The sequence below is a fragment of the Sorex araneus genome, chromosome 5 (genome assembly GCF_027595985.1).
Source record: "Sorex araneus isolate mSorAra2 chromosome 5, mSorAra2.pri, whole genome shotgun sequence".
NCBI lineage: Eukaryota > Metazoa > Chordata > Mammalia > Eulipotyphla > Soricidae > Sorex > Sorex araneus.
In genome coordinates, this window is record NC_073306.1 from 97,358,987 (window position 1) to 97,379,800 (window position 20,814).

General features: G+C 40.0%; 1 protein-coding gene across 3 annotated transcripts in view; it reads right to left on the bottom strand.

Moving 5' to 3' along the window:
• Window positions 1-20,814, bottom strand: part of RAP1A (RAP1A, member of RAS oncogene family) — a 71,654-nt gene that overhangs the window by 8,701 nt on the left and 42,139 nt on the right. Inside the window, exons 1-5 of one of the 3 annotated variants that reach the window (XM_055137524.1) lie at window positions 18,569-18,705; window positions 9,933-10,016; window positions 7,191-7,259; window positions 5,135-5,191; window positions 1,965-2,105 (exon numbers count right to left, since the gene is read on the bottom strand). In XM_055137524.1, the coding sequence (XP_054993499.1) occupies window positions 1,965-2,105; window positions 5,135-5,191; window positions 7,191-7,259; window positions 9,933-9,989 (324 nt within the window). In that variant the 5' untranslated portion in view covers window positions 9,990-10,016; window positions 18,569-18,705. Of the gene's footprint in view, window positions 1-1,964; window positions 2,106-5,134; window positions 5,192-7,190; window positions 7,260-9,932; window positions 10,017-11,621; window positions 11,731-18,568; window positions 18,706-20,814 lie in introns of those variants that run through there. The other 2 variants (XM_055137525.1, XM_055137523.1) reach the window with 2 other exon arrangements.

The following is a 20,814-nucleotide window of genomic DNA, read 5'->3' on the forward strand; positions in this document are numbered from 1 at the left end:
AATGAATCAGGATGGCAAGTCTCATCAGGTCTTAGTCAATGTGTGGGTACTAAAGGGAAGGAGGCAAAAGAGAGACAGGAATGACATGTAAATGATCCTACTATGTCGATCTGCTCTTTTAAGGTTCCCTAAATTCCCACATAAAATGTAATATATGAATTCCATGTAGAAAAATTTGAAGAGAAGCTTCTGCAATACACAAAATTACATCTCATTCAGCTTACCTGTGGTTTACTTCACTTCACAAGTCCAACAAGTAAGAAAAGTGGCAAAAGCAACTTAAGTTTTATCCTTATCAAGGAGGACTAGCAATAAAAATCAAGTCACCATGCAATGATGCCATTCTTTTTTTTTTTTTCTGTATAAAGGACTATCTCCATCTACAATCCTCTACTTACATTGAAAAAAGGTTGCTAACAAATGGCATAATATCCTACGTCCAAAGATTTCCAAAGAAGGCTGGAGAACATGCTTGGCATGCAGGGAGCCCAGGTTCAATTCCTGGCACTGCATGACCCCCTTGAGCAGAGCTGTGGTAACCTCTGAGCTAGCTTAAAAGAAAAAAAAAATGTCCAGAGAATAAAGTCATCTGTGAGTTGGTAAGATAGTACAGAAAAGAATGTATGGAACATGGTGGATCTTGAACCCAAACAGGCAATTGTCACAAATTAGATAAAACACACCAGGCATCTATAATTCTTTTAAAAAGTTTTTATTACACGGAATAAAGGAATTAACATTACCAAGTTTAGTGATCTGAATGTAACTGCCTATGAAAACACAACTCTGAGATAAAACAGTCATGAGAAGAAAGAGAACTATGAGAACTATTCATTAGGTTACAGTTGGTCATGAGTCATAGGCAAAAATCCTTCTGCCTAAAATATTATCAAAGTTAAGGTCTGAGCAGATGCAGATACATATGTTCCCATTAATGAGAGAGCACATGAAAACAAACAAAAAGGTACAAATGCAAATGGAGTGCCATATATGGATCTGTGCAACTGAAAGCGATAGCAAACATGTAAATCATACATTTCATCTTTATTTTCTTTTTTTTTTCCTTTTTTGGGTCATACCCAGCGATGCACAGGGGTTCCTCCTGGCTCTGCTCGGGGGACCATATGGGATGCTGGGAATCGAACCCGGGTCGGCTGCATGCAAGGCAAATGCCCTACCCGCTGTGCTATCGCTCCAGCCCACCATCTTTATTTTCTTAAGGTTTCTGGGCCACACCTGGCAGTGTTCAGGGCTTACTCCTGGCTCTGTGCTCAGGGATCATTCTTGGTAGTGCTTGGGTACCACATGGGTTTTGGGGAAGGAACTGGGACAGGCTGCAAGCAAGCAAGGTAAGCTTTTTTTTTTTTTTTTGGGCTTTTTGGGTCACATCTGGAGATGCTTGTGGGTTACTCCTGGCTCTGCACTCAGGAATTACTCCTGGCGGTGCTCGGGGACCATATGGGATGCTGGGAATCGAACCTGGGTCGGCTACATGCAAGGCCAACGCCCTACCCAACTGTGCTATCACTCCAGCCCCAAGTAAGGTACGCTTCTTAACTCCTTTTCTATCTCTCCACTCCTACATTTCATCTTTGTGGAAAGAAAAAGACTCAATAGCAATGATATTGTTGACAACAACTCCCGTTTTTAAACCTCTAACCTAACTGCAACTTCTCACATTTCAGCTTTAGTCCCTTCTTCTGCCAGTGATTCTTTGATAAACTCCTCTCCTCACTCTGTTGGTTTGTGACCCACAACATCAAGTGCTTTCACACACCTGTCCTCCTTTTCCAACCTTCTCAGCACATACTGTCAATTTATTAAGTTTTAAACTTTTTTGATCAGAAGGGCTCTTTTAGACATGTAATAGAAAATACCCTCCAAATCTACTGAAAGAGAAAATGAATACTTTTATTAGGGTGTACACGAATAGCAGTATGTTTCATAAAGAGAAAAATACTTACATCTTCTGTGTCTTTAACCCGTAAAATCTGTTCCCTCAGATCCTGTAAGTCATTAAACGTGGACTGAGCTGTAATAGAATATACTAGTGCAAACCCTTGGCCATTCTTCATATACAAATCCCGCATCGCTGTAAACTGCTCCTGTAACCAAAAATATGTCATTATAAAAATGATTTCTTGAACATATACTGGAACAATTTAATTCATAAAATAACAAGTGAGCTATTCAAATTTTTACTACATGCTATCATAACATAAACAAAACATGTTTTATGGCTCTAAGAAACTGAGATGAATACTCTACTTGACAGGACTGGAACAGTAACAAGCTGTAGAATTAGAAAGAAAATCTTATCTACCTTAATTTACTTTTATGATTTAGAAAGACTGCACATTATATTTCACACAGATTCTAACTCAATTGTTTTCTTTTTTTTGCTTTTTGGGTCATACCCGGAGATGTACAGGAGTTACTCCTGGCTCTGCACTCAGGAATTACTCCCGGCAGTGCTCAGGGGACCATATGGGATGCTAGGGATCGAACCCAGGTCAGCAGCGTGCAAGGTAAACGCCCTACCCTCTGTACTACAGCTCCAGCCCCTAATTCAGTTATTTTTATGTAACAAAAAACATCTCCAAGATAATTGATGACAGAGAAGCTGAAGTACTGAGTCCTGAGGCCCTCCACAATTAAGAAGTTGGGAGATAAAGATGAACCAGGATAGGACACTTAGAAGTAATGACACAGGTGCCGGGCGTCCAACCCAGGCCTCACACATACAGATGGCTCCATAGCTAGCCACAATCTTGGCCCTTATTTGGAGGGTGGGATAAAACTCTAATGTCTGCGGTTTTTTTTTTTTATGATGTCAGCAGAACTGACATCATAATAACAAAATTATCAAGTGGTATGAGGACAATAAAAATAAATGCAAACAGAGCATTTACTATATAACAGTAACTCAGATTTACTGTTGTTATCTCTTTTGATCATTATAGGCACCCTATGATGTATCAATGTCATTTATGCCAATTTAAGGATGAGGAAAATGAGGCTCAAAATAATACTAAAGATTTCTGCCATCATCAGAGAACATGGACCTACCAACAGTTGCTTGATAAATTAAATGCTGATAAAAAGCAAAAATAACTTTATAAAAATGAATGGCTACGGTTCTAAGAGACAGTCTTATTTCAATCCAAAGAAGACCTTAACTAAATTTTTTTTCCTTTTTTTCAGAAAGCACAGAATTTTATTCTTTTTTTTCTCCTGTCTTGTTGCAAATACTGATGCCTGATATCAATTCAAGAAAAACTGATCTTGGGGCTGGAGAAATAGCATGAGATATACATGAAAAATCATGATTAAAGCTTTAGGTTGGTTTTTTTTTTCTTTTGGGGTCACACCCAGCAATGCTTAGGAGTTATTCCTGGCTCTGCACTCAGGAATTACTCCTGGCAGTGTTTGGGGGACCATATGGGATGCTGGGAATTGAATCCGGGTGGGCTTTGTGCAAGGCAAACGCCCTACCCGATGTGCTATTGCTCCAGTCCCTAAAGCTTTAAGTTTAACAGCAAGAGATAAACTATTTTAAATACAAATCAAGAATATCTATCCTGAATTAAATACTTAAGCAAGGTTACAAATGACTAATAGCTATGTACAAGAATCTTTTTCTGTATTATTTTTTTCCCCTTGCAAAAAAAAAACCATTTATAAAATCCAACAATTTAATCTTGTTATAAAAGCTAGGCTATATATTTGCTCGATCTGCTTCCTCTCAGTATTAGCACTTTAACACACATATTTTTTTCTCTTTAATTTAAAAATTTTATAAGTTAGTGCACAATATTTGGTTACATTTAATATTCAAACACCCATCCCACCATTACACCTTCCTACCATCAAATTCGGGATGTTTCCACCTCAAGCCCCAATCCCTGTCCCAAAACACAACCGAAATAATTTATTTCATATTGTCTGTTATGAAGAACTGCTGAACAAGCTTACAAAAAAGCGTTCATATAGGATAGGAAACAGTGTGATGATTGTTCTATTTTGGCAGGAGCCACTAAGACATTCTAAAGGATATCACTGACATGTTGTTAAAGTTTTGATGATGTGAACTTTGATATATACATATATATATCTGAAAATACGTATATATGCATATATTTCCCTCTATGATTTGTTGTCTACTATCTGAACCCCATCAAATGTGGTGTGGTAATTATGGAGAATGGGTAGGGAGGTCTTATGATATGTCGCTTGGCCGCAGATGGTCCAGGAATATGTTTACTTATATGTGAGGCTTGGTCTGAGTGTCTTGAGCATGGCGGTGGTTGGGTTGTGGAGCTTTGTGGCTGCGGGGGCTGGGACCCTTGGGACCGAGAGGGCTCTCACCTGCCCCCTCTGGGGCGCCCTGTGTGAAACAGCCTGGCATGGAGCCTGGTGGCATGGTCATGGGGGCCTCATATTATGCTCCCTTCTGGGAGAAGCAGCCGTGGGTTCTGGTGGTGGCCGAAGACGTGATTATCTGGTGCCAGCAGGAGGTGGCTTATGGGCGAGACCCCGGGATCGCTGGAGACTGGGGGAAGTGGGCAGAGGATCTCCCTCACGGTCCCGTTAAGCCCAGAGTTCAAGTCGCAAAGTTCTGCATTACCTGGGTTCCACAGGACTTCACTCATGCGTTAGGCTCTGCCGAGTGCGTGGGAGTGGCCTTGAGCATGGTGGCAGTTGGATTGTGGAGGTGTTTTGGCTCCGGAGCCGGGTCCCGTGGGGTGGGGAGGGCTCTCACCCACCCCCCTCTGGGGCACCCCATGTGAAACAGCCTGGCAGTGGCATGGTCATGGAGGCCTCATGTTATATCACTAAATTTCTTGATGTAAGATATACCTACATATAGACTGATAAATTTAAAGCACAAATTGTATTCTCTTATTTCAGTACTAGGTGAAAAACCCAAACACAGGTTCTAAAGGTGAGCTTACAATACAATTTATGTGAACATTAAGACATTACAGATGGTTTTATACACATTAAATTTATAAAAAAAAAGTTCCACATAAATTTCTTCTTAGCCAGACAACTAATTTTATTGAGAAGAGCTATTCAGATGATCAAATCTGCTCACAAATAACACGGACCCAAAGAAGAGAAACGTCCTTACAGTTCCTGCTGTGTCCAGGATTTCCAGCATACACTGTTGGCAGTCTACTTCAACTTGCTGTTGGAGGCAGTGGAGGAAAATTTAAAAGGTAACATTAAAAATTAAAAAATAACACGTTTCTTCTCCTCTCCTTACTCTAGCCACCTAGTAACAATTGTAAAAGCATTCTCCAAAGTTTGCTGTACTGGTGGAGACTTGGTGTATGGCATTGAGTAAAGACAGTCTTAAGGAAATTCTATCTATCAGTATGACCCGGATATTTTCTGACCATAGTAAACTCTGAGACAATGATTTTTAAAAGAAAAATAGCCATATACTGCATTTCATTTTCATTTATTTAGTTTGCTTTTTGGGTTACACCTGGAAATGCACAGGGTTACTCCTGGCTCTGCACTCAGGAATTACTCCTGGCGGTTCTCGGGAGACCATATGGGATGCTGGAAATCAAACCTGGGTCAGCTGCGTGCAAGGCAAACATCCTGCTGTGCTATTGCTCCAGCCCTTATACTGCATTTTAGCAAATTGCATGCATAAAGTGAAATTTTATACTGACTTCTATTTTCCCAGTGTCATATAAAAGAGAAGGTAGGCCTAGGTAAAATATCAACCATCAAATGTATGGGAAACATAATTAAGACGGATTTTAAAAAGTGTTAAGTCTTGAATATTCTAAGTACATATCTCAATTAATATATAAAGCTTTAACAATCCTTTTCTTTAGTTCTGGAAATTCTTGGTAAAGTAACATAAAATACCACGTCTTCCATACTATATTATTCTAAAGACAATTTGAAACTGCTTTGTGTCACCTTAGGAGTTAATCAGAAACATCACAGCAGTGCCACGAACTCACTTAGGGGACAAAGCGTTGGAGTCAGCAGTGAATAATGTACTATCGCTGTAGACTCTCAATGTCTTGAGACTCGCTTAAGTTAACAAAAGTTAATAATACCTTTTTCCACCTTAACATACTTGGGAAATACAACAAAAATACCCCATAATTATAAATAGTCTTATAATTAAATAGAGTATTTTTTAGTTAAGGCTAATTTTTAAAATAAGTTTTATAGAGTACCCTAAAGTTCACGGGACAATTGAGCTCACACTTAATCTCCCTTATTATCACATTCCGTTCCAGAGTGGTACCTTTGTGAGAATGTGAGAATTGACCATCCTATATGAACACATTACTATTATGTAAATCCCATGGTTTACACTGCATATTCTTAGTATTGATAGTCAATAATTTGGAACAAAAATATGATATATATATCCAAAATTACAGTGTCAGGCAGAATTCAACTGATTTTTAGTGAAATATCTATTTCACTATTTAAAGGTGAATTGTATTAGAAGTTATTATATGTTCAAACCAAAATAAAAACTCAGTTATTGGGTTAAATTAAGGCATAAAAAATTCGTAATTTAAGCTCACAAGGATTCACCAAAAACATGTATCTACTATTTATATTGCATAAGTCCACTTAATTTTTCTATATTAAAAACTTCCCTATTTGAAAACTATATACATTAAAAATAGTTATCTAAGCAGTTAAATGGGGTATTCTAAACCTGAAAAGTATTTTTTCTTAGAGAAATTAAAAAAAAACTGAACAGTGCCAGTTTTGAACAGTTCTGAACAGTGTCAGGGTATGGTGCTGACCTCAGTTCCACACATCCCTGATGCCTGGGACCACATATGGTCCCCAAGTCCTTCTGGCAGTGACCTTTGAGCACAGAACCAGGAGTAAGCCCTGAGAACAACCAGGTATGGCTCCCAAACCAAAAGCTATCATTTCTCAATAAGAAAATAACTTTTAAGAAAATTACTTAAAATTACTTAAAAATAACGTTTAAGAAAATAACTCTAGGTACCAAGTCTTTTTTAGTCGGGTGGGGGTGAGGACAAGACTCAGTAACACTCAGAACTTAGCCCTGCTGTGCTATACGCAAGGCAAACACCCTACTCACAGTTTTATTACTCCAACCCCTGGGTCAAGTTTTAAAGTCATAAATAACTTCTTGTAAGCAAGCGTCACTGATTTTCACATTTTACCTTTCTGTAGGAATCTTCTATCGTTGGATCATATTTTTCAACAAAAATTCCCTGAACAAACTGAACTGTCTAGAAAAAAAAAAAAGCAGAAACAAGGATTTAAGATAAAATTCAACCTCACTGAATGTCACCACCTCACAAATTAGTAAAGATTAAAAATCCTGGCTAAAGATGCTAATGTAAAGTTGTACGGTTTCCAACACGATGATTCATCTGTAATTAGAGCAGCCTGACTCTGCGAGACGGGGACCAGCAACGCTGCTGCCAAAATTACTGTCCAGAAAATCTACTATTATAAATGTTCTGTAAGCACAGACTAAAAGCTAGGTATATTTTCACTTTATAAATGAAAAATTTAGAAGATTATTGTGAAATATTTCCAGGAGAGCTTTCAAACAGACTCTGATACTACACTAACTCAAAGAGCAACATGTGGAATCAGATCAACTACACCTAAATTATTCAGAGAAATATTTTTTCTAGTTTAATTTTTCTTTTATTTTCCTTGAGAATGGAGTGAAATAATTGAAGACATCAATGAAATTAATACCAGACTGTTTTTTTTACTATCTCATTTATTTATTATTTAAAAATTTTTTATTAGCGAATCATTGTGGGGTACAGTTACAGATTTACAGACTTTCGTGCTTGCATTTCTGTCATACAATGATCGAGTACCCATCCCTCTATCAGAGAAATATTTTATAAACTAATTATTTAGTTTAAACTCAATAGATGAACTTGATACAGTAATCTTCAAAATTTCTTTCTCTACTAAGCTCTTAATATCCACAGGAAACTTGGAATATAATAACACCAAGAACAGTAATCGTTATTTTTATCAAAGCCTTCATCACCAATTCTTAGTACTATATATAATTCAAATGATTTATGAACAGTCCAATACATTCTCTTTAGATTATGTACTTAAAGCTAGAGAAGAGATTCAAATGTAGTTCAGGGCAGAGACTTGAGGGAAAATTCCTATAGTGCTATAATATTCCATCTTTCGTATATGCAAAAGCATGTATGAGAACACAAGTGTTGACTGTAAGTCATATGTTAAAATAGACTTGTAAACTGAAAAACAACCCCATGTTTCTTGATCTTTTATTGTTAAAAATCGCTCTTTCCCTCATCCTCTCAGTTCTCAGGAACACCTATCATTTATACAGACCTTTTTTTTTTTTTTGGCCACACCTGGCATGCTCAAGGGTTACTCTTACCTCTGCACTTAGGGATTACTACTGGCGGGGCTCTGGGAACCCTATGACATGTCAGGGATCGAATCTGGGCCAGCCACATGCAAGGCAAGCTACTTACCCACTATACCATTGCTCTGGCCCCCTGACTGTTCTTTTTTTTTTTTAAATTCTTTTATTAATTCACCATGTGGAAAGTTACAAAGTGTTCAGGTTAAAGTCTCAGTTATACAATGCTCAAACACCCATCCCTTCACCAGTGCACATATTCCACCACCAAGAATCACGATATACCTCCCCCCTTCCCCCCACCCCGCATGTGTAACTGGTAAATTTCACTTTACTTTCACTTTACTTTGATTACATTCAATATTTAAACAAAAAAAATTCACTATTATTGATTTGGAGTTTCTCCCCCCTAAAGTCGATCTGCTGAAAAGAAAGCATTTGGTAATTTGTTTTCCATTGCTGAGAATGAAGAGATATGAGGCCCCTGACTGTTCTTCTTTCTCTCAATTATCCCTCTAATACCCTCTCCTTTCTTCCCTATAACATCCTACCACACCTAATTCCTTTCCTGTGGCAATGCTCTCCTTCTCCTAAATAATTTTCCTCTTTACTGAAGTAATGCTTCCAACACAGAAACACCCTTGATGTCCTATGCTAAAACAAAAGCAAAAGCCTCCTTGAGCATCGTGACTCCTCAGCGTCTGCTGCCTCTTTCTGTCCCCACAGTTGCGCGCCCTGCATGAGTGCTTCTTCGACTCTCACGCAGTCTCCAGCCCAGCCTGGAACGGCACCAGCACAGTCTCTTCGGGAAGCATCGACTGTGCCGCATCTGGCTACTCGCCTGCATTCTTAGATCATCTCTTCTGCTGTTTTCACTTGACCAGAGCAGCCAAGTAGATATGTTCTTAGATTCCTTCCTTTTCTTTTTTTCTTCCTTTCTCCTATAGTTCCTCTTTTCCCTCCTTCCTTCTTTTTTCATGCTTGATTCTTCAATTCTAGCTACTCTTTAAAACTATTTTTATGGCCCCCAAATGAGAACATTCTTAATTCTTTTTGATTCACAAGTATTAGTGCTTAACATCTAGTACACACCAATAAATATCTGTACATCAAAGAATAAATGAGCTACAACAATAAAATTCATACCCATGCTTCTAAATGATTCCCTGTGCCTTGTGGATTAGGTACTAGGTGTTTAAAAATACCATCACCATTTACATCTGACATGGAAAGGATTTTTATATCCTAGTAATTTTAAGAAAGAGGGAGGAAAGGGGGGAGGGTAGGAGGGAGGGAGACACACACACACAGAGGGAGAGACACAGAGAGAGAGCGAGAGAGCGAGAGCAAGAGAGAGAGAGCGAGAGAGAAAGAGAGAGAGAGAGAGAGAGAGAGAGAGAGAGAGAGAGAGAGCGCGCACCATAAGCGGTGTTGGGAACTGAAGCAAGCGTCAACCCCAGGATTCTGTCTCTGACCCACTGACCAGAAGCATTCGCATCAGCCAAGAGCAAGGCTGTGCCTGCTGACTTACCAGAGCAGACTTTCCCACGCCTCCTGAACCAAGGACCACTAGCTTGTACTCACGCATGATGTGGCCACTTTAAATACTGACAATCTGAAAAACAAAAAGTAAAGAAAAATAAACACCGATGAGTAGCCTAAGACTTATACTGATGACATGAAATAAAATGAGATTTTTCTTTGCTTTTTTTCCTTTGTGAGATGAGGGCGGCCTCCCCAACACGGCGGGGCACCTGGGGATGCGGGGGAAGCTGACCTGAGGTCCTGGCACAGGAAGAGTGGGCACTTCTGACCCACATCGTCCTGCTTTATGGTTTGTTTTCCTTATACATCTTTCTCGTCTTGTAGTGACACCAGGCAGTGCTTGCTCAGAAACCACTCCTGGCAGTGGACTGGGGGCCATATATGGGTAATGAGTATTGTGCCAGGGTCAGCTGCATACAACACAAGTGCCTCAACTCCTGTACTCTCTCTGTCTTACAGGAAATATACAGGCTACACAGGAAAATCAGGCTGCTTTGAACAAAAGTTTTTAGAACTACTTGCAGGCATTTTAATTCTTTTAAAAACTTTAATTCTTTTAAGATTATCTTTAGGCAGCGATCATTAGTCTTGTTCATGTTACTTTAAGAGCATCTGACCAAAAATCAGATGATTAAAATTAGCAGTTGCCCTACCAACAAGTATAACTCAGTTTTCCACAGCTACCATTCAAACAACTCACATAATACTCAAAAGTTCATTCATGACTAACAGTACTTTATACAAGTACCATACAGTGGCACACAAAGCTCGTACAGAGGTTAAGGCACTTGACTTTCAAGCAGCCAGCCCCACTTGTTCAGTCACCAATACTTTACACGGTTCCCCAGCACTCTGATGGTGAGGTTATGAGCTTCACATGATCTCTGAACACAGAGCCAAGAGCAAATCTGAGTGCCACCAGCTGTGTCCCTCCCCCAAATATATATCACATAGTAATTCTATACTATTTTATAGCCTAACCATTGAAACATTACTTTAAAATCATGGGGATATGCGGGGCAGGAGTTCGAGAACCAGTGTTGGGCATTTGCCTCCCACACAGCTGACACGGTCTGATCCCTGAGCACAGAGCCAGGAGGAGCCTGAGCCTTTGTCTTCTCAGAGCACGAGCCAGAGCCTTCCTGAAAGGTTTCTGTCCTGTGAGAGATTTGTCACTCTCAAATCTCTGGTCCACAGAAACAGGCAAGAATATTTTATTGTGTTACTGCTGTTTAGCACAGTAAAACATGGGTTATTATACATAAAAAGATTATTATCACAGAGCAAAGTAATTTACTGTATGAAAGGTAGTTCTTTACAACAGGTTGGAAAATATGAACTTCAGCTACTATCTCTGTTCATAAGCACAAAAATTTAGAACAACCAAGATGTTCATCAAGAGGTGAGGGAACAAAGGGCAGAATAAGCAACCAATGACATAGTATTCATTAATAACTATTGCTGACAGATGCTGACAACATGGACAAATCTTGAAAATAGGATCAGTAAAATAAGCCAGACTAGGAGAGAACATCCTATGACTCCACTTCCATAAAAATCTAAAAAGACAAAACTAGTTCTAATGTCAGAAGATGCTTGGAACCAGCGGTAGTAAGGCAGGGGTGATGACAGAGGAACGTGACAGAATTTTGGAAAGGAAGAAAATGGTTAGTACCTTGATTACTGTGGTGGTAGTTGCAGAGACGTACATTGGTTTCTTTGTTCTGCTTTTGGGCCACAGCTGGTAGTGCTCAGGGATTACCCCATCCCTGTGTTCAGAAATCACAGAGCTGGCAGTGCTGGGGGACCATATGCAGTGCTGGGGACAGAATCAGACTAGAAGTGTTCAAGGCAAGCACCTTACTCCCTGCATTCTTTCTTCAGCCCAGAGAATACTTTCAAGCACAACTTACTGAACTGTATGTTTAAAGGAGGTATATTCTATGTAAATAGTACATTATGTATTCTAATATATTATATCGAATACATCACATATTATTAAATAAAATTAAGTGTAAAAAGATATGTAAATATTAAATTACACTTCAATAGTTAATTTAAGAAAATTCAAGGGAGAAAATGGAAATTTTCAATTTCTCATAATATCAGTTATAGACACAGTTATGAACTCAATGTGTCACCCCACAGATTCTTTTTTTTTTTTTTTTTTTTTTTTTTTTGCTTTTTGGGTCACACCCAGCGATGCTCAGGGGTTACTCCTGGCTTTGCACTCAGGAATTACTCCTGGCGGTGCTTGGGGGACCATATGGGATGCCGGGGATCGAACCCAGGTCGGCCGCGTGCAAGGCAAACGCCCTACCCGCTGTGCTATCGCTCCGGCCCCACCCCACAGATTCTTATATTAAAACACTTCCTCTCAGTGTAATGATATTAAGAGGTAGGGCCTTTGAGAGATAATTAGGGTTAAAAGAAATCCAAAGGGCAAAGCCCTCAGGAATGGGATTAGGGTCCTTATACGAAGTCCTGTGCTCTACTTCTGCTCTTAAGTCCTCTTCAAATAATTCTAGTTCCAATCCAAAAGGACTCCCCAGTCTCCAGTACTGACTGTGAGAAATCCATGTCTGTGTTAGAAGCCACCCAGTCTGTTGTTATTGTTGCTTTTGGTTTACTGAGTCACCATGAGATAGAGTTATAAAGCTGATCATGGTCAGATTTCAGTCACACAGTGTTCCAAAACCCATCCCCCCACCAGTGTATGCTTCCCAGCAGTGATGTTCCCAGTCTCTCTCCCGCCACCCTCCCCCCAGCCTCTCTCTATGTTCTCTCTTTCTTCTCTCCTCTTTCTTCTCTCTCTCTCTCTCTCTCTGTGATGCTTTACAGTCCCACACTGCAGTAGAAATATAGTAAGGGTAAATGAGTGCACTACAGTAGCAGACCTGGTAGCAAGTGTGACAACTGCTCTGAATCAAGCATACAAAGCACTTCTCAGATTCTATAATAGGCAACAAGGATATACAAAAAAAGATTCTTTCTCATCCTCAAGGCCTTCATTCAGACTAACAAAATAACTACAATAGAATGTGAACAGTTATTACAGAAACAAGATTAAAAGGCTGGGGAGGAAGATAAGAGTCTAGAAAGTTTCAATGGAGGGCAAAAATCAAAAGATGGGCTGAACAGAGCACAAGTGTTAAAGAATGGTTGACCCCAGTTTAATCATTACCTGGCACCACATTATAATCCCCTGAACACTGCAAGGAGTGACTCCAGAGCACTCCTGAGCACTCCTGAGCAGAGAATAAGGAGTAAGCCCTGAGCAATACTGTGTGTACCTCCCACCCACTAAAAAAGCTAACTAGGAATATTTCAGTTACAGAGAGAAAGGTACTAAGTAGGAAAACCCAAACCCAAATCATTAAATATGGAAAACCCAGGTAATATCATGTAACTCAGTATACATTAAAACACAGGGCTTAAAAGATGATGTAGAAACTTAAGTTGTATATAGAGACAGTCCACAAAGGTGTCTGCTTATCAAGAATTTATCTTTGGGCGCAGGTGGTTCAAAAGCTTGGGAAGATCTTTGTGTGTGGGAGGCCCAGACTTGATCAATGCTCCCTGATCACCACTAGGAATGGCCCCCAAGCATTACTAGTGTGGACACACACTTTGAGGGGTTGGGGCAGGGGAAAGGGCCAGGGTCAGACAGATAATACAAGTGGCAGGGCACTCGCCTGGCACACAGCACTGACATGGTCCCCCAAGCACCCCCGGAGTGAGCCCTGAGCACAGCTGGGTGTTGAAAGGTAAAGGGGAGGGCCGGGCAGTAGGGACAGGAGGGGGTGGAAAGACTATGAAACGCAAGAGCACAGACTTCCAGGCCCCCAGCAACTCTGTCTACTTCTGTCATTTTAAGAAGATGTAAATCCATTTATATTTCCCAAATTGCCTCCTAGGGCAATGGAATTTAGGGAAAGCACTCAGACTTGGTAAATTTATTTTGGGTATTCTGCAACAACAAAATACTTGGCCTCTAATCCTCAACAAGTATTAAGAGTAAGCTCTCCAAGTTCCAAAGCAGTTTACAGCTACCACATGTATAGAACACTATTTTCTTTATACCTAACAAATGGGACATGAACCCATGTGCAAATGCACAATATAAATCTAAGAGTAATATAGCTCAGATAAGAAAACACACACAGGCATACCCAATAAGGAATAGATTAATATTTTTCTTTTTAAGAGGGGGTTAGTTCTAACTCATAACTGCCAAGTTTGAAAACCACTATGTTCTTCCAAGCAAATGCCATGCCTTTTTATGGAAGTTTCTCGTGTCCTGTACTCCTCACACAGCACCAGAGAATTTCTCACTCTAGTTAAGATTCTCTGACAAATAAGAAGAAACAGAAATATACGGTATACTATGTTTAAATTTTAAGTCAATCTTGAGCCCCTAATATTATGGTCCAAGTTATAATGTAATTATTTTCTATTCTTCCTTCAGCAAAAATACTTCTAAATTTCACATCATAGTGTTACTGGACTGTCCATGTAAAGTAACTGGTCCCAACTTTATTGTTCCTATCATTAAATATATAAACTGACTTCAAAATAAAACAGTTTGTCTTGTAGAATTGAGTCTAAGAATGAAACGAAATATGATGAGAAATTCTGGAGAAAAATTTTTTACATTAAGGAACACTGAAGGTACTTCTTTAAACATGGGTTAATTTATTATTAATGTAGTTACATTGCTGGTGACATTTGAATGTTTACATAAGCCAAAATATAAAATTCTGTGCATACGGTGTATACGTGTGCATCAGGAATTAAGCCCACAGCTTCATAATTCAGTTTCATACATTTATATATTTAGCAATAAAGGCATACTCTTACCTCTTTTTTAAATTTTTAATTAAAAAATTTTTTTAATTGAATCACCGTGAGATAGTTACAAGCTTTCATGTTTGTGTTTCAATCACACAATGATCAAACACTCATCCCTTCACTAGTACACATTCTCCACCACCAATGTCCCTAGTACAAGCCCCCTTTCCCAACCTACCCCTGCCTGCATGGCAGACAATTTCCCCCATACTCTCTCTATACTTTTGGGCATTACAGTTTGCAATACAGACACTGAGAAGTTATCACATTTGGTCCTTTACCTACTTTCAGCACACATCTCCCATCCCAAACAATTCCTCCAACCATCAATGATTTAGTGATCCCTTCTCTAATCCAGCTGCCTGCTCATGAGGCAGGCTTCCAACTATGGGGCAATATTCCTGGCCCATGTGTCTACTGTCCTTGGGTGTCAGTCTCATATTTATTTATTTATATTCCATAAATGTAAATAAATATAAATAAATTCAATTTATTTTATATTCCATAAATACACTCTTAACTCGAGTTATATCCAGCCTTCAAGTCCTAAGTATCTAAAAACTGACAACTTGACCATTACTACTTGCTACGGGCGGGGTATGTAGTATTATGTGAAAATCATAATTAAATTGGATTTTCAAGATAAAGAACAAAGTTCTACATAGCAAATCATAATGGAAATTCATCCTTTTTGTATAGGAAGTCACACTGTCTTACTGAGGAAACTTCTCCCTTGATACTTTCTCATTTTGTTCTCAAGATTTACTATAACCCAGTAGGGGCTGGAGAGTCAGCACCTGCCTTGTGTGTAGTCAACCAGCTTGAATCCCTTGCACTGCACATGGTCTCCTGAGACAACCCGGAGTAGTCCCTGAGCACTGTTGGGTGTGACCCACCAGAACCAAATAAATATATATACACCCAGTATTATATAGGGTATATATACATATACCCGATAACTAATAGAAATGAATAAAAAGTTAAGATTTTATTTAACTGTACCTCTAAAACACCACACCCAATAATGGCAAATGATTTATGGTACAAAACATGTGTCAAAACAGCATAATCTGCTATCACTACCATTTACTATGCTCCTTCTGAAAAGAAAGCATTTGCTAGTAAATTAACTCCTTAACTGCTTCTCTGAACACATCACAGGGCTGATAGCTATATACGTGTGTGTGTGTGTGTGTGTGTGTGTGTGTGTGTATGTGTGTGTGTGTATGTGTAAAAAACAGTATTATTCTCAATACTGCTCCATTACTTTTTGGGGCATAAGCATCAAATTTTTATTTGGAACATAAAAAAAAAAACACTTCTAAAAGCAATTTCTACAACCTCTTAATTGTACTTCCTTACTAAATGACACTTCTGGGTATCTTCAGTTTACATCTCCTTTTTCATTCCTAGTTTTAACTTGTGATCTCTTCTTTCTGTTCAGTCTTACCAGGTTAGTTCATTTCACTAGTGTCTTTCTAAGAATCAGTCTCAGTGCTTTATTATCACACAGCAGTGGTCTCAAGCAGGCTACTGTACAGCTGTGCAGAGTAGGCCTGAGTGATCATACTCTGCCAGGCTGGTATAATAATGAAATCATCCACGCACACATTTTTCAGAATTGCCCCATCTTCTGAAGCTAGACTTTCTTCAATTCTGTCTGTAATTCCTTTCCTTTTCTGTTATATCCTGTTGCTTCATTATCCCTGAGAGCATTATACTCTTGGGGCTGAAGAGACAGTACAGGGGTAGGGTGCTTGCTTTTCATGTGGCCCACCAGCATCCCATGTGGTCCCCCAGAGCACCACCAATAGTGATCCCTGTGCACAGAGCCAAGAGTAAGCCCTGAGCATTGCCAGCTGTGACTCCAAAACGACAACAACAAAGAGTAATATTTTCTTTCACATACTTCAAAATATTACTCTCATCCACAAACCATAATGGTCACATTTTCCTCCCAAGGAAGAGAAAGAAGAGGTCTTTCTTCTTGCAGGCCCAACCTGCAAGGTCACACATTAGTGTGTAACTTTTACCTACATGCAAATTGTAGACAATTGTCTCATAGTCAAACATCACTAAAAGGAACTCAGTGAAATGGAAGCTTAGCTGGTTAGCAAAGCATCTGAAATTTTTTTAAAACTAAGAATAAAGGTAAAGAAAACTGGTGATTCTGCCATAATTTCCAATTCTCTTTTTCTTCTGACAAATTTTCTATTCATCTCTATTTCTATTTTTTTCCAGAACATTTTCCAGTTTACTAATAATTTTCTAGCTGACCTACTGTTAAAACTGTCTAGGGGGCTGGGGAGCTTTCCACACAGGGCTCAAGGAGGCTGGGATGACTTGGCCAGTGGACTGGCTGGTTCTGGGGCTTGAACGATGTGGTTCTGCTAGGCCCTGGGATGCTGGGGAACACCAGGACACCCTCAGCATCACCAGCCCCCATCCTAGTGCTCTGCAGCGGGGGGGGGGGGGGGGGGAATTCAGTAACAGGGATCAAGCCTCTGTGACATCTCCCCAGTTCCTGATTAAAATTTTGAATTTATATTTTCATTTTTAGAAGTTATGTGTGGGGTTTGCTGTTGATTTTTCAAAGATGGCTTAGTTTCATTCTCTTTCTCAGAGACAGTGTAGTGAAATGTTTGAAAGTTGGAACTCAGGATTCATACTGCCCGGCTAGACACCTGCTCTACCACAATTATTAACCTCTGACTATGACTTTTCCTTCTAAATGTTAAAAACAATGCCTCTAACAGAAGGGAGAATATTACAATAACTAAAAATGTCCCATATTCCGCCTCTGGGTACAAGATGTGCTCTTGAATCCATGCACTGCCAAGAAAGAATGAAATGTCCATTCTGTTACAGAAATGCAGAGTCTCTGAAAAGTGTAATAAAGGGGCTGTTTTTTAATTTTTAATATAAATCACTGTTTTCTTAGTACAGTGAATTTTCTAGAGCAACTGTTATCACCACAGGCAAAGAAGACATTTATTAACCATGAAGAAAAATGTGGAAAGTGGTTACTATGTTTCAGACTGAATTTTTTTTTCTTTTAAAAAGATGTATGGGGAGGCTGGAGCAATAGCACAGCGGGTAAGGCGTTTACCTTGCACGTGGTTGACCTGGGTTCGATTCCCAGCACATCCCATATGGTCCCCTGAGCACTGCCAGGAGTAATTCCTGAGTGCAGAGCCAGGAGTAACCCTTGTGCATCACCGGGTGTGACCCAAAAGGCAAAAAAAAAAAAAAAAAAAAAAAAAAGGGCTAGGGGCTGGCTGAGTGGCAGAGCACAAGCCTGGGGTCCCTGAAGCTCTCGGCCTGGCCTCTGGCACCAACAGCAGCTCCTCACACTTCCCTGCCCAAAAAGATATGAACCAGGTTTACTGATTTATGCTATATATGGCTAAGCATATCAATTTTAGAGTCTTGACAGATATATTTCCACAGAGGCATTTACTTTATGTCTAATGAAATTGCCATGTAAATTACACATTTGTAACTGTAAAATTTAAGACTAACATAATGCAACTCATACTGAATAGAAAATTATAAATTCAGAATTTCTAAAGCAAAATGGCAAAACTGTCACTAATCTTCTAAAATTCTTATAGGCTACTCCATTTCCTATAGTAGCACTGTCATCCCATCGCTCATCGATTTGCAATGTCTCCCTTGTGAGATGTGTTGTTACTGTTTTTGGCATATCGAATACACCATGGGTAGCTTGCCAGGCTCTGCCTTGCGGGCGGGATACTCTTGGTAGCTTACCAGGCTCTCTGAGAGGGATGAAGGAATTGAACCCGGGTCGGCCGCGTGCAAGGCAAATGCCCTCCCCGCTGTGCTATTGCTCCAGTCCACTTTCTATAGCCAAGTAAAATGTTAGGAACTGTCCTGGAAGGGGAAGGAAAATAATGTGATCAATGGCAACTAAACTTTTAATTTTTATTTTATTTTATTTTTTTTTGCTTTTTGGGTCACACCCGGCAATGCACAGGGGTCACTCCTGGCTCATGCACTCAGGAATCACCCCTGGCGGTGCTCAGGGGACCATATGGGATGCTGGGATTCAAACCCGGGTCGGCCACGTGCAAGGCAAACGCCCTACCCGCTGTGCTGTCGCTCCAGCCCATATATATATATATATTTTTGGTCTCAATCGTAGTTTATTCCAATCTCCTCTCTATACACTCCCGTCTCTCTCTGGGCTTCTTCCTCCCCCATCCTACTTCATTCTCCTTCTCCTCTGGATCTGCCCTAGAACTCACCTCCAGCCCCCTCATACAGCCACCTTAAATCCCCCCCCCCATCCGGCACCGGGGCTTATGCATAGGTGTGGTTACAATCAATAGGGGGTAAAGTTCTATCACTTAGGGGACGCTTTCACTAGGACAGAATCTCTTTCAGCAGGACATCCGCCCAAGAGCGGAATCCCATGGGTGTGTTTCTCCTCTCTTTGTCCAACTAACATAGAAGTATTCATATTATAAATCATTTTGTATGGACATAGCAAGAGATGAATTAAGCTTATAGAATTGCTCTCCTGGGGTCACCTCGATTTCAGACTACAGTGCTCAGGCCAGATTAGTCTTTCCTAGCCCTAGCAGGGTTCTAGTCTCGTCATTGCTTTTGGATCATGACATGACATGTCCATGACCAAGCTCTTAACAAATAGTTAAGCATTAGGCGCTTTGGCCAGGCCCATCTCGATGCCAGAGTAGCACACAACTCACTGCTTGCCCTGGGTCCGTCCCATCCCTCGTCGGGACCCTGCTTTTGGGGGTGCTAGGAAGTAAGGGCAGCTGAGGCTTAACTCCAGAAAGCAGATGCCCGGGAGTGAATAATATTTGAAGCCAATTAAATCCCATGTTACCAAAGCATATTAATGAATGTCTTTCTTTGTCCATACAAAAAGGATATTGTTTTAAACTATTCAAAAGACATAAGAGAGGAGAAAGACAATATTAACTAACAATACAAGTTCACTGTCCTAGCAAGGTCTGACCTTTTAATTTTTATTTTTAAAAATTTATTTATTGAACCACCAGAAGATATGCAGTTACAAAGCTTTTGATGGTTGGGTTTCAGTCATACAATGTTTCAAAACCCATCCCTCCACCAGTGAACACTTCCTACCAACAATGTCCCCACTTTCTCTCATGCCTGTCTCTGTGACAGGTCTCAGTCTCTCTCTCTCTCCTCTCTCAGTTCTCTCTCCCTCTCTTCACCCCCTCTCTCCTTCCCCTCCATCCATCCCTCCTTTTTTTGGAATTATGGTTTGTAATGCAGGCATTGAGAAACTATCATGTTTGTTCCTTTACCTACTTTAAGCATGCGGGTTTTTTTTTTTTTCCTTTTTGGGTCACACCTGGCGATGCTCAGGGGTTACTCCTGGCTCTGCACTCAGGAATTACTCCTGGCAGTGCTCGGGGTACCCTATGGGATGCTGGGAATCAAACCTGGGTTGGCCGCATGCAAGGCAAACTCCCTACTCGATGTGCTATTGTCCCAGCCCCCTAAGCATGCAGTTCTTATCTAGAATGATCATTTCCATCCATCACTACCATTAAGTTTCAATTTTTAGATAAACAAAATCAGAATGGTGTGTTTTTATTCCCATTACAAAGACGATGAGGAGTCCATATAAATTTTAACTTGGGTGAAATAACTTAGAAGAGGAGGAGAATGCAGTGAAACTCATGTCTCCAGATTTTTAATGCTTTCCTTTTGATATACTGTTTTGTAATGTAACAATACAACAATGACAGCATACACTTACTCAGGGCTGCACTGCTATAAGATATTCTTGTAAAGCACAGATGAGGTAGATAAAAGTAACTTGCCCAAGTCAAACATCTAAGAAGAGAAACCATAATTCAATTCATAAACCTGGCAGCCTGGTTCTATTGCTCACACCATAATCCCCGTATCTCCTTGAGTACAGACAAACCTGTATCTGCACAGAATACCCTGGGTGGAAACCGAGGGATGAGGGGATATGGCGAAGGGGAGATAAC